This window comes from Panthera leo, chromosome F2 (genome assembly GCF_018350215.1).
Source record: "Panthera leo isolate Ple1 chromosome F2, P.leo_Ple1_pat1.1, whole genome shotgun sequence".
NCBI lineage: Eukaryota > Metazoa > Chordata > Mammalia > Carnivora > Felidae > Panthera > Panthera leo.
In genome coordinates this window covers 82,483,197-82,497,008 of record NC_056695.1, presented here as the reverse complement: position 1 = coordinate 82,497,008, position 13,812 = coordinate 82,483,197, and the positions used below count along the sequence as shown (strand labels likewise).

General features: G+C 56.3%; 2 protein-coding genes across 2 annotated transcripts; both read right to left on the bottom strand.

Moving 5' to 3' along the window:
* Positions 1 to 6,308: 6,308 nt before the first annotated feature.
* Positions 6,309 to 9,734, bottom strand: GPAA1 (glycosylphosphatidylinositol anchor attachment 1). The gene is made up of 12 exons (XM_042923948.1): positions 9,563 to 9,734; positions 9,117 to 9,296; positions 8,923 to 9,034; positions 8,583 to 8,730; positions 8,402 to 8,503; positions 8,117 to 8,313; positions 7,846 to 8,042; positions 7,598 to 7,751; positions 7,350 to 7,445; positions 7,006 to 7,196; positions 6,754 to 6,924; positions 6,309 to 6,642 (listed from the first exon to the last, which is right to left on the bottom strand). Exons 1-12 carry the CDS (start codon positions 9,634 to 9,636, stop codon positions 6,399 to 6,401), a joined length of 1,866 nt encoding a protein of 621 aa, XP_042779882.1. The 5' UTR covers positions 9,637 to 9,734; the 3' UTR covers positions 6,309 to 6,398.
* A 955-nt stretch (positions 9,735 to 10,689) lies between these two features.
* On the bottom strand, positions 10,690 to 13,227 carry EXOSC4 (exosome component 4). Its single transcript, XM_042924040.1, has 3 exons — positions 12,748 to 13,227; positions 11,336 to 11,542; positions 10,690 to 11,224 (listed from the first exon to the last, which is right to left on the bottom strand). Exons 1-3 carry the CDS (start codon positions 12,916 to 12,918, stop codon positions 10,865 to 10,867), a joined length of 738 nt encoding a protein of 245 aa, XP_042779974.1. The 5' UTR covers positions 12,919 to 13,227; the 3' UTR covers positions 10,690 to 10,864.
* Positions 13,228 to 13,812: the final 585 nt, after the last annotated feature.

Here is a 13,812-nt window from a genome sequence, read left to right as displayed (position 1 = left end):
ACTAGCAGAAATTGTTGGAGTCAACTTTTTCAGAACTCTGGGAATTAGTCAAAGGAGTGCAGCATCCCGACAGTGTTTATTGAAGAAAACTGAATCTCGGTAAGAACAATGAGTTTTGCGGTGTTTTAACTTGTTCTGGTTAAGGCTACTCTCCAGCCCAGTAGTAACCCTGGAAACTACAGCCCACATTCCTGGTAGAATGGAGCAGGGAGACATAATCCTGTAGAGGGAGCAGAACACCTTGCTTGCAAATAATTGCCATGATTTAACTTGTCTGAGGGCTCCCCGGAAGACCCCTCTTACAAAGCTCACTCAGCTTGCCTAGGGCCAATGGGCTATGCCCTGAGGATGTTTGCTGAAGGCAGTTGCAGGCAAGTTGTAATTTCAAAGCTGCCGGGGGCAATGGATAACAGCTGCACCTGATAATCGAGTAACCAAAAAGCTTAAAAGGAAGAGCTGGGGAATACAATGTCCACAGGGATGTTCAAAAGCCCTACATATTTCTGAAATACAGAGGTCACAAACATAAATAGGGTGTGCACAGGCTCATGAAAGACCTGAAAAAGCATCAAATGCTTACCTCTGGCTGGCCTTGAGGCTCTGCACACAGGGAAGTGGAGCCTCAGACAGTTGCAAACTGGGGGCTTTAGTGCTGAAAGGATATGCCCCCAACAAGTACACAGAGCTATTTGGGAAAGACTGGGAAGTTTATGGATTTTAGGCATTTAAGAAAATCTCTGTCCGATCATCAGCTGAGCATAGGAACTTTAGTGGCTACACATGACATTACAGACTAGACAGAACAAGTTCAGAAAAACTACTACACGAGTTCAACTACTACAAGCAGCAACAACAAAACCTGGCATCTGATTTCTAAAATCACAACATTAAAAATGAAAGGCCTGTAGGACACCAGTAAGCATACCAACCTATGCATAATTCTCAGGAACAGAGAAGAGAAAGGGGCAGAAAGAATATCTGAAAAAATGATGCCTGAAAAGTTCCTAAATTTGATGAAAAACATGAATCTGCACATCTAGGAAGTTCAGTGAACTCTAAGTAGGATAAACTAAAAAGGATCCATACTTAGACACATCATAAATTGTTGAAAGCCAAAGAAAAAGACTCTTGAGAGCAGCAAAAGAGAAGTGATTCATCACATACAAGTGATCCCCAATAAAATTACCTATTTCACATCAGAAACCATGGAGGTCAAAAGGCAGTAGAATGACATATTCCAAGTGCTGAAAGAGTAAACCTACCAGGGGCACCCGGGAGGCTCAGTTGGTGGCAGTATGCGACTCTTGATCTTGGGATTGTGGGTTGGAGACCCACCCTGGGTGTAGAGTTTACCTAAAAATACAATCTTAAAAAAATAATAAATGTAAATGGATTAAAGTCTCCAATTTCAAGGCAGAGATTGTCATAATAGATTTTATACACACACACACAACTCTATGGTGTCTGTAAGAAACAACCTTTATTTCTTTTTAATTTAAGAGAGAGTGTGCACATACGCATGCACTGGAGCAGGAGGGGTAGAGAAAGAGGGAGAGAGAGAATCTTGAGCAGGCTCCATGCTGTCAGCATGGAGCTGGACTCGGGGCTCGATCTCATGAACCATGAAATCATGTCCTGAGCTGAAATCAAGAGTTGGATGCTTAACTGACTGAGCCACCCAGGCACCCCTGTAAGAAACAAACTCTATTATTTATTATTGTTATTGTTATTGTTATTGTTATTATCATTATTATTATTATTATTATTATTATTATTTTAAGTAGGCTTTGTGCCCAGCACAGAGCCCAATGCGGGGCTTGAACTCATGACTGTGAGATCAAGACCTGAGCTGAAATCAAGAGTCAGATGCTTAACCAACTGAGCCACCCAGGCACCCCAAGAAACAAACTTTAGAATCAAAGACACAAGTAGAAAGTAAAAATGTGGAAAAAGATATACCATACCAACAGTAATCAAGAGAGAGCTGGAGTGGCTATACTAATATCAAATAGTATAGACTTTAAGACAAAAATTGATACTAGAATTAAAGAAGGACATTTCATAATGAAAAAAGGACCAACTCCTCAAGAAGACCTAACAATTGTAAAGATATGTTTGCCTAACAGCGCCCTGAAATACATGAAGCAAAAGTTGACAGAATGGAAAGGAGAAGTAGGCAATTTAACAATAATAATTGGAGACTTCAATATTCCACTTTTAGTAATGGATAGAACTAGACAGAAGTTCAGCAAAGAAAGAAGAGTTGAAAAACTGAACAATGCCGACTAGACTTAAACATCAATGAACCACTCTTCCAGCAGAAGAGTACATATTCCTCTCAAGTGCATATGAAACATTCTTCAGGACAGACCATATGTTAGAAAATAAAAACAGTCTCACTAATTTTTTAATGTTTATTTTGAGAGAGAGAGAATGAGCAGGGAAGGGGCAGAGAGGGAGGGAGAGAGAGAATCCCAAGCAGGGTCCGCTATGTCAGCACAGAGCCCGACACAGGACTTCATGTCAGGAAGCCTGAGATTATGACCTGAGCCTAAATCAAGATCAGGCGCTTAACCAACTGAGCTACCCAGTAAATCTAAAAGTAGTAAAATGATACAAAATACATTTTCTCACCACAACAGAATGAAATTAAAAGTCAATAACAGAAATTTGGGGAATTCATAAATATGTGAAAGTTAGATAACATATTACTTTTAATGTTTTATTTATTTGGGGGGGGGACAGAGGATCCAAAGAGGGCTCTGCACTGAGAGCAGTGAGCCTGATGTGGGGCTCATACCTACAAACTGTGAGATCATGACCTGAGCCAAAGTCGAATACTCAACCGAGCCACTCAAGCTCCCCTAACATATTGCTAAATAACCAGTTAAAGAAATCACAGGAAAAATTAGAAAATGAGGTGAATGAAAACAAAACATACGGGATGTATCAAAAGCAGTGCTAAGAAGAAAATTTAGAGGTCCAAATTCCACTTCTAGGTGTATGCCCAAGAGAGAACATATGTCCACGCAAAAACTTGTTCATGACTGTTGATAGGCACATTGTTCATAACAGCCAAAAAGGAAATAATCCACATGTCCATCAACTGATAAATGGGTAGAGTGTGGCATGTCCATTACATGGAACATTATTTGGCCATAAAAAGGAAGTTGTGACACCTATGTATGAGGGCATTCATATTAAAGTGCAGATTAGGCAAGTCTGGAATTAGAAAGTAGATTAATGGTGTCAGGGGCTGGAAGGAGAGAAGTAGGGTACAGGTTGCTTTTTGGGGCAAGGACAATGTTGAAAAGGAGCAAGCACAGGCCTTGGAGACCAAGGTGGGGAGTTTGGTTCTATCCTGGGGGTGACGGGCATCCCCTGAAGAGAGACTAGGTTGACCCTGGGTCCAGGCCTGGGCGAGCGTGCTAGGGGAGAAGGTGTATGTGGGGTGGGAGGTGTTCAGGTTGAATACTGTGACTTAGAGGTGACCATCACACACTCAGGAGGCAGAGGTGACACACTGGGGCCTGGCAGGAAGCAGGAGACAGGACCTGAGTGGGGGTATGAAGGCAGCTGGGGCTTGCAGAAGCAGTTTTGGATAATGGTGTCCAGAGCAGTGCCCAAGTTGTCTACATCGGAGCCTCGGGGGCAGTGGGGGTAACCAGGCAAATGGCTTGAGAAGAGCACAGGAAGTCTGGGACACCGAGGCGAGTTGCTAGAGGCGTCCCAGGGCCAAGTAGAGCATCCGCACGGAGCCCGGTTGTGGGGAGGCTGCTGGGTGTTAGGTGGGTGGAGGGTGGCCTGCTGGCTGGGGCCTTCACCTCACCTTCCTGTGCTCACCCCACCTCCCAACACAGGCGATCCTCTAGCCCCTGCGGAAGCTGTCAGGTCTGCCCCCTGGAGCCTCCTTCTGGACCTCCAGGTCGTCTCCCTCCGATTTCCCTTCATTCAACAAATACAGATGAACATTCTACTGTGTATCTGGCCCTGAGCTGGAAAAGTAGCAGGAAATAAGACAGTGTTCCTGCCCCCCATGACACTTCTGTTCTGGGGCCTAGAAAGCAAGCAAAATAAGACAGTGTTCCTGCCCCCCATGACACTTCTGTTCTGGGGCCTAGAAAGCAAGAAAGAAAGCAAGCAACACTTCTGTTCTGGGGCCTAGAAAGCAAGCAAAGGAGTATGTACTATTAAGTACTGATTATCAACACAATAGTGAAATACTCCCAAATTCACCCAGCGGACACCCTCGAGTCCTCACGTGAGCTGGGCTCAGCAATGGTCCCTCTTGTATTGGTTGGAACTAGATCTGAGTGTCAGAAAACTCCAAATGACAGTGGCTTACACACGGTACAAGTCTGTTTCCCTTTCTAGTAGATGAAGCCCAGTTTAGCAACCCAGGGCTGTGTGAAGCCCAGGGAGTCCCTGCTCCTCTCCATCCATTCTCGACACGGGCTGGACCTCATGTCCTAGACACAATTCACGTTCCAGCCATCAGTTCCACATCCCTGTGGGCAAGAGAAAGGATGGGGCTCGGAGGGCCAGTCTCTCTGGGTGAGGTCTTTGCTTGGTGTTCACCCTGGAAGCTTCTTGTTTATCCTGCTGGCCACAGCATAGTCACGTGGCCACACCTCAAAGCATAGGATTCAAAATTGGGCTGTATGACTCCAGAGAACAGATACTGGGTTCAAGGTACAGGCCCTACCATCCCATCAAGTAGAGCATTTATGTATGACCTATACTCACCGCTATACCCCTGACCTACATTTCCACAGCCTAACATTTCCTAGTTTTAAGAAATGTATTGTACAAGTGACATTGCTGAAAATCGGAATAGAAATCCTGCTTTCCTGACAAACCAACTCTGTCATTCCCACGGTCTCAGAATTTTTTGTACAAAGAGTTCTGCACAAGTTCAGAATACAGTTGAGATGATCTCTGTGCTTCTGCCCCCACTTGTGTGTTCCATGATTTAATAGATTTTCATGATTTGTGCTTTAAGTGACTGATCAAGGCCAAAGCCTAGGGAAAAGGCCTGGGAGGGATTCTGGAATCCTTTGGAAGGGATACTAGCTCACAAAGAGAGAGACAACAGACCAAGGCAAAACAGAGGTTTTTGTGCGTCTTAGAAGACAGGAGGACTCTTGTCCTGTGACTTATCCAAGCACAGCGTTGGCAGAAGCCAGCCTGGGAGGCACGCTGGGAGGCTGGGGGCTGCGAGTCTCTTCCCAGCCCCGGGGGAGGCGGGGCAGAACAGTTTGTTCAACATTGAAGGGACCAGAGGTTCCAGCCGGACTTGGGAACAGTGGGCAAAGACAGGCTGCTGGCCCCAGTGGGGTCTCCATCGCCCATGCTGCACCCCCACCCCCAACAATGCTGGACAGAGAGTACGTGGCCCCCTCAGCAGAGAGCCAGCAGTGACCCACAGAGGGCTGGGTCTGGGGGCTAGAGCTTCCTCCCAGACCCACCGTTCTGGGTGTGACACCGAAGGGCCACGGGTCCTGAGCGGACTCCCCAGGCGGGGCAGCTCTGCCTTCCTTTCACACTGAGGCCGGTAGGAGGCTGACTGGTCTAGCCACCACATCAGGTGCTGGCAGGGGTGCCTTGGCCCTCGAGGAGATGCCTCTTGACCTGATGTGACCCTGAAAAGCAACATTTTGCTTTTCTTCCCTCCAGAATGGACACTAGACATTCCAGTTCCTTTCAGGGGTCTGCGTATGTGGCCCGCCTGCTCCTAGACGATGCCGGGTGGGGCTCTACCACTCCACCTTGGCCCTGCCTCTCATGGGTGGCTGGCCTGGGCCAGTTCGGCTCCAGGGAAGCTGGGCGGGGCCACTCCCGGGCCTTGGCGGGTGCCATTCCCCATGCCCCAGGGCTTTTCTGCAGGGCTCCAGCTCAAGCCCTTTTGCGCCTTCAACTCCAGTGCTGAAGACAGAGCAGTGTGGTCCCTGGGCACTTCAGATCCCATCAGGCCCCAAGCCACACCCACCACAGCATTTCCTCCTACCCGGCACCCTGCCTCCCACCATGATACACAGGGAGCTCCCATAATGCTCGTGGGGCTGGGGCCAGGGCAGGGTCTACACCTGCCATTTCCAGATGCCAAGCCCAGTGTCCATCCGAGGCTCTCCTTGGAGGCTGATGTGGCTGCTGGGGCCCTCATTCCTGCCAGCAGTAAGTGGACCAGGGCAGTGCCCTCCAGGAAGGAGGTATGTGGGAATGCCAGGCCCTCAGACAGAGCTTTTTATCCACGTGCCTAGGAGCTCCAAAAGGACAGCAGACAGTGGGCCACGAGCCCTAACAGCAGCTGAAAACAAAACACCTGTTTATTTCCCAAAAGAGAACCCCGGGTGCTTGGGGAGTCCCCACCCCGGTCTGTACCACAGGACAGCCACACGTCACTTCCAGAAGAGCACGTTCCAGAAGAGCAGCCAGCAGGGATAGAGGCCCAGAGCCAAGAGCGGAAAGAGCAGGGCGCCGTAGGTGTGGTGGTCCAGCACGCCCTGCGCCAGTGCCGCCAGGAAGAGCTGCCAGCCTTCGGCCAGCGACAGCGGGGCCTCCTGCAGCTCCCGCCAGAGGAACAAGCACCCCAGGAGAGTGGCCGCGGGGCTCGTCAGCACCAGCAGGGCGGCATACAGCGGCCTGGGGGGAGAGGCAGGGTCGGGCTGGGCTCTGTGGTGAGGAGCACAGGCCCCAGGTTGGGGGCAGGGCACCTCGTGTGCAGTTCTGTGACGGGGGCCGACCGGCACATACCGGGGCCCACAGGGGTGGGTGAGCGCGGCAGCGGGCACCATGGTGGCGGCCAGCAGGAAGCCCAGCGAGAAATTGGTGAGGGCAACGCAGGCCAACTGTAGTGCCAGGTAGATGAGAGCCACTAGCTTCAGTGCCATCCAGCCTCTGTCTGGGGCCTGTGCGCTCATCACCCTGCAAGACAAGGGGCTCAGAGGCAGCTGCCTGTGTGTCCAGGGGACCCTCTGTCCCCGCCCAGCCGGCCCAGCCGCTCACCGGTGGGCGCTGTGTGGAAGGGCCAGGCCGGCCGCGTAGATGGCCAGCAGCGTCAGCACCACGGCCTCGGCCTCGGCCACGGGGAAGTGCTGGGTAGCCACGTGTTGGCCCAGCACTGGCAGGACGTAGAGGGCCAGGCCCATGGCCTGTGAGATCAGCAAGGGAGCCACAAGCGAGGCCAGCCCCACGCTCTGCAAGGGCACGCGGACACTTGGGACCTGGGCCCTAGGGCCAGGGGGGCCCCAAGGATCCTCACCAACACCCCACCAGTGGAGACTGAGTGGCAGCAGGACCAATCACCGGAACCCCAGGAGCCCTCCCCAGCAGGAGTGGGGGGCCATCACCTGTGCTGGAGGGAGGGGAGGACCAGGTCCAGAGGCGCCCCCAGCCTCCTGAGGGCCCGCTCCGGCCTCATGCAACTGCATCCACAGTTCCAGAGCGTGGTCTAGTCAAGGACCCTGACAAGAGCTGTGATGGGATCTGCCCGGCGGGGGCCCCAGGGCCCATCCCCCCCCCCCCCCACTCCAAGGACCACGGGCTCTCCCAGCCTAGAGCGGAGGGGACCTGAGGCTGGCCGCCCGTCAGAGGATATCTTGAGACCAAGGACCAAGAGCAAAAAGCCAGCAGCAGGCATGTAGAGGCCGATGGAGACGAAGCGCGAGAGCGCGGGGAGCACGTAGAAGAAGAAGGACTGGTGCAGGCGCTCCAGAAGGTGGTTGAGCTTGCGGAACATGCCCTCCAGGGCCCTGCCGGGGTGGGGCAGCGTCAGGGCCAGCCGGGCCCCCCAGCACCCCCTCGCCCCCCTAAGCAAGGAAGAGGGGAGGACCAGAAGCCACTTACTTGCCCACCGCCACTAAGTCATACTTATACTGTCGGAAGCTATTGATGCCACGTATGGTCAGGGCCTCCACACGGTAGCGCAGGAAGAGGCCGTGAGCGCCATGGGGGCGGCCAGAGGCCTGCTGCAGAGTCATGAGCAGGAGTGTCTGCAGACCCTGCAGCGGCCCGTCTACCGATGTCCAGTCCTGGGGCTGCAGCTTAGAGGGTTTGGGGACGAGGTCAGATGACCCCCACACAGGTCCCAGGCTGCCCAGGCAGGCGGCCCCCTTACCTTGCCCTGCAGAGTACACAGCAGTCCCCCTTTCTGACAGAAAGTCTGGAAGAGGTTGAGCAGATCGAGATTGGGCAGCTGCCCGTTGAGCCCCTCCACGGCCACATCAAGGCTAGTGACCACGTCGCTACTGAGCTCCAGGGCCAGGGCTGCCTGGATGGCCCCAGCCCGGCCCTGCAGCGGGGATGACTGCATGCCTGTAGGAGCAGGTGAATGAGGTGCCGACAGAGGGCTGGCGCGTACAGTGGCCCCGAGAGAGGGGCGGGGCAGGGCAAGAGCACCCACCGGTGACGTTGGTGTCGTGGTAGGCCTCAAGCCAAGCCTCAGTGCCCAGAAGGTCTTGCTCTGTCACCAGGAAGATGATGTCTTTGGCCCAGTAAATCTGCCCTGAGGACCAGAAGCTGGTCAGCAAGGCCCGGGACAGAGGCCGAACCCTCCCTTGCCAGCAGTAGCCCCTGAGCCTCACCCCGAAAGTGGGCAGCAAGCGCCAGCAGCAGCCCCACAGCCTGACTGTTGGTAGAGTCGGGGCCGCAGGGTACAGTGAGCACCAGGGATTCGGTGCTGGCGGCGCGTGGGGCCCGCAGGATGCCATACACGTTGGTACCGGCCACCATCTGTATGCAGTATTGGGGGGTAACCCTCAGCACCACCCCACTCTAGAGTGCTGAAGCCTCTCCCCTTTTCTCCCTAGGATGCCCGTTAGGAATTTCCTGGGCCCCAGGACCTGGCACCACTGAGCTTCCCAGTCCCAAGCCACCCTCTCAAGGTCTTTTTTGGTCCCAGACACATCCTCTCCCCCACAGTACATAGCGCTCGCGGGTCTCATCAGGAAAGGGCAGTTTCCGGGAGAAACTCTGCGTGTAGACCTCCAGCCCCACTGACCGCATCGTCCGCTCCAGCCAGGCCACTGGCAGAGCCCTGGAGGCACAAAGAGAACCTTTAAGAGCGCCCTGACTTTGACCACCACTGTTTCCCCCAGACCCACAGCTCTACCGCTCACCCCGTCTTCCTGCGGTGGGCAGCGAAGTCTCGGGCGAAGCCTCGGGCACGCTCTCCGCCCGCAAACTGCTCCTCCACCATGGTGGAGCCCATGGCGTTCTCCGACATGTATGTGCGCTGGGTCAGGGGCGGAAAAGCCAGCGCCAGGAACCAGGCGATACCCGCCACGTAGCTCAGCACGCTGCAGGGAGAGGGGACGGAGGAGACCGCCGGAGCGTTAGGGGGTTCTGACACCGCGGCCCGTGGCCTCCACCTCTGCACCGGGGGTGGCGGGGGCGTGTGTGAGGGACCTGGCCCTGGAGTCCGGGCACCCGGGACATCGGACGGGAGAGCTGAGCCCCGGGCCTGCTGCCCCGAGCGACGCCGGCGGGGACGACGCGACCGGCGCCAGCAGCCGGAGGGGCCGCCGGCGGCCGCAGCGCCGGGTTCCCCGGGCCCCGCCCTTACCAGAGCGGCGCGTTGAGGCGCAGCACGAGGCGGGCGAGGGCGCGCCGGCGCACCGGGTCCGACAGGAGGCCCATGGCCGGGAGGGGCGGCTCCGGGACCGCGCTCCCCCGGCCGGCTGCAGCCCCGGGTCCCGGCGCGTCGCGCCTGCCCGACGGGAACTGGCGCGCCCGCACGCACTTCCGCTCCCGAAGGCCAACGCGCCGCCGCGCATGCGCGGAACGGAAGCGCTACTCGGGCGGGCCGGAGAGCGGTCTCCAGGGGAAGTAGCAGGAGGTGTATACCACGCGAGAGCAAAGAGTGGAGACCGCTGGCTGCTGGCCGGGGGTAGCGAGAAAGCTCCGATTTGCAGAACCAGAGAGGGGATGACTAGGGCGGGAGGGAGGAAAACCGCAGAGCACGGAGGCTGCTGGCAGTGACAGGTCCGAATGCCTGGGGTGGGTAGACAGGAAGAGGGCTTCCGTGGACCGCGAAGCCAAGGCATTGGCTGATTCGTTTCTGTGGATGTCGGTCAAAAATGGCGGTGAACGCAGAAGTGAAATCAGTGTGAGTCCAGCACCGAGGTCATCAGGGCCAGATGACCACAGGGAGGAAGGTGCGGATAGTACCGTTGGCCAAAATGGGTTTCAAAGGAGCTGGGACATGTGGAGTAGAAAGTGGGGGGCACTCCTATTCAGATCAAGAGATGCCAGAGACATTAGGGGAGAAGCAGCCCCTGGGGGGAGAGCTGCAGGGGCTGGTGTTCAGTGCTCAGGCAGGTGCGGACATGCGTGTGTGTGTGTGTGTGTATGTAGAGAAGACCCCATTAGACAACATATATCTATTGTACTTTTGGAGCCTGAAACTAAGTAGGCCCAAAGGGCTCCTAGGTTGAAAGGGGCCGTTCAGTCCAAGCCATGGTCAAGACGATGTGAGACACGGCCCCCACATCTCCATGGTGGGCTCCCAGAGCCAGCTTGAATTCTCCCTCAGCCCTTGTTGAACTCAGGGCCTCGGATGTGCGGGGGTGAAAACAGACTCCAGAGTCCAGGCCATTACAGGCCATGCTCAGCTGCCTTGAACCCTGCCTGGCACAATTGCTCTTCATCCACGGACACACTCCCCCCACCTTCTTCTTCAGGGTTTGAATCTTGAGGTTGCAGGAAGTATGTATTTCATGTGTGGGAGATGGTCCCTATTCCCCCCCATCCCCCCACCCCCGGAGCAAGTACCAAGCCAGGCTGGGAGGGTGTGGAAGTGCTATGGGGCGATCAAAGTACAGCGCACTGTGTGTGAGTTTTATTCCGGGCCCGGGGGGCCAGACGCTCAGTCCCCTAGCAAAATGGAGGCCTCCCGTACATGCTGCCGAACCACACGGTCCAGCAGGGTGTGCACGTCACGGGCAGCCCGGGCAGCAGCCTCCAGCACCTGCTCCAGGTGGTCTTCGTGCAGCCTGGCGTCCATTTCAAGCAGTGCAAGCTGGCCTGAGGCTGGCAGCAGGGCCAGGGCAAGCTGGGGGCCACCAGCTGCCTCCTCCACGTGGCTGAGGTCCGCCAGGGCCGTGCTGTCCACAAAGCCAGCCGAGCAGGCGCACACGAAGTCCCGCATGGGTATCCCGGCGTCCAGCACTGCCAGCGTGGCTGCATTCACGCAAGCTGCGTACGTCCCACCGTCGGCCTGCAGCACCTGCAGGAACCGCGCCCACCAGCGGCATCGGTGTATCAGGCTCTCGGCCTGGACTCCCAACCCCCACCCCATCCCTCTCCCTCCCCAGGCGGATAGCTGCTGCCTGCTCACCTGCACATAGATATCAATCTGGGAGCGTGGGTGCAGCTGTGTAAGGATGGCTGCCTCGAAGGTCTGACGCAGCTGCAGGCCCATCTCGCAAGACTTACGGTCCCCATGTGGTCGCCGCTTGCGTTCGCCTGTACTGAAGGTCGCAGAACTATACTGACAGTTCACCAGGGCCCTGTCAGGCAGGGCTCGAGCCCGGGAGCCCCGGATCTGGGGGAGGAAGGACACATGAGCCAGCCTCACTCCTGCCGGCTCGCGCACCTTCCTCTAGTGCAGGCCCCGGACCTCAGGCTCCTTCCCACCCCTCCTCCTTCTTCCAACATCTCAACAGCTACTTTACCTTCAAACGCCCCACAGGAGGGCCACTTGGCCCATCTCTAAGCCATCATCCCCCCTCAGGTCTCCCCGTTTCCATCCTCGCCTCATCCCCTCCCAGCCCATTCTCTATTTGTAGCCAGGGCCGGTATAGTCACAAGCAGCAAGTCTGACTTTGTCTCCTCTACACACTCACATATGGTACTGCCTTCCCAAAGCTTCCCCATCACGTGTGACACAAAATCAAAAATACTTTCCCTGGTCTGTGAAGCGGTGAGTTCTTGCCTTCCTAGAAGGCCCTCAATCTCACTCTGAGTAATCCCCCACCTCCCACCAGCAGCCTTTCCACTCTGCAGACGTGCCGTGTTTGTCTCCACCCCAGTGGTCTTCCCTTCTCCAGCAACGGAGACAAGGCAATACAAAATCAGGATTTTATTTAAAGTCCCTTCGGGGCGCCTGGGTGGCTCAGTCGGTTAAGCGTCCGACTTCAGCTCAGGTCACGATCTCGCCGTCCGTGAGTTCGAGCCCCGCGTCGGGCTCTGGGCAGATGGCTCAGAGCCTGGAGCCTGCTTCCGATTCTGTCTCCCTCTCTCTCTGCCCCTCCCCCGTTCATGCTCTGTCTCTCTGTCTCAAAAATAAATAAACGTTAAAAAAGTTTTAAAAAAGAAAAAGAAAAGAAAAAAATAAAGTCCCTGTCCTCACGGAGTTAGACTGCCGTCCGAAGCGACCGATTACCGAAAGGCAGGGAAGTGTGTGGTTGTAGGGGAGGGGGCTTGCCACGTGAGGAAGGCGGTCCGGGGAGGCGTCACCCGGAGGATGACGTCAGAGTAGAGAGCAGAGAGAGGACGCGAACGCGGGAGAGCGCTGGGCGCTTGGAGGAAGAGCAAAGAGGAGGGCAGGGCGGAGGGGAGAGAGGCCGGTGAGAAAGGCGGGGACCGCGGTGCACCACGCTGCCAGGACTTTGGCTCTGGAGCCGGGCGAGCGGCGGCGGCCCTGAAGATGCGCTGGGTGGACGCGGCGCGCGCCGGCCGTCGCCTCGGCATCCTCAGCTCAGCCTGGAGGCCCCTCGCACCCCGCCCAGCTCGCGCACGCCCACTCGCCTCGTGCGGCCCGTAGACCACCGCCAGCGCCTTGGTGTTGCCTTGCTCGATGTAGGCCGAGCCGTCGGCCTGCGCGAACACGCCCATCCGCGCCTGGATCTTGCGCAGCTCCCCGGCGCGCCGTCCGTCTACCCGGTAGCCCTGATCCGACAGCAGCTCCAGGCCCGCCATGTCGCCCGGCCGCTAGCCACGCTTCCGCCTCCCGCAAAACTACAGTTCCCGGCGCCTCTGACCCTCACTTCCGACCTCCCGGCGGCCGGCGGTTTCCGGCGGCCGAACGCCCCACTTCCGGCCTCGGAGCACTAGGGTGCCCGGCGGCCCCGCTGGCCCTACTTCCTGCCGCGGGAGTCGTGGGCGGTGCTGGCCGGGTGCCAGAGCGCTGTGCCCGCGGGCGTTTTGGGGCGCTGTCCCACGGCTGCCAGAGGTGGAGACCGGCAGGGAGAAGGATCCCCCGGCCGCGCCCCTTCGGGTTTGTCGCGGGGGCGGTTTTAACGCTCACCCCCCCCGCCCGAGACCTCCCCGGACTTTCCCGCACGCGCCTACACCAGGTCCCAGAGGGCCGGGACCTGCCGCCCCCGGCCACTCCTCCACCCCACCTTCGGGGACCGCGCCTGCGCCCTGCCTGCTAGTCCCTGGCCGCGGAGGCTCCTCGGAGGTTGGGCGGGAGAGCGCAGCGCCCGCTGCAGGATGCGGCATCCCGTCAGCGCTGATTTTCTTGCTCTTCCGCAGCCGTAAAGGCATGCGTTCTCCCAAGCCGAGACACGCTTTGTGTTTTCTTACCGTTTAGGTTTTTTCATTTGTACATTAAAAAAAATTGGCACATAATCTGTACGGTACACACACATGCTCATACTCCTTTGATAGAGCGTTTAAGATTTTCTTCTCCATGTTGGCTTAGTTCTTTCTGTCCGCATCCCCTCTGCCCCCACGCCCTCTTCCTTACCGTAATAAATAGTTCTTTCCAGGTTTTTCTCCACACTCAAATGTGATCACATGTGAATCAAGCACAGATGCGCGCCGTTGTACAGTCATGTAGCATTTGGATCTGTGGTGGTTATTACTATT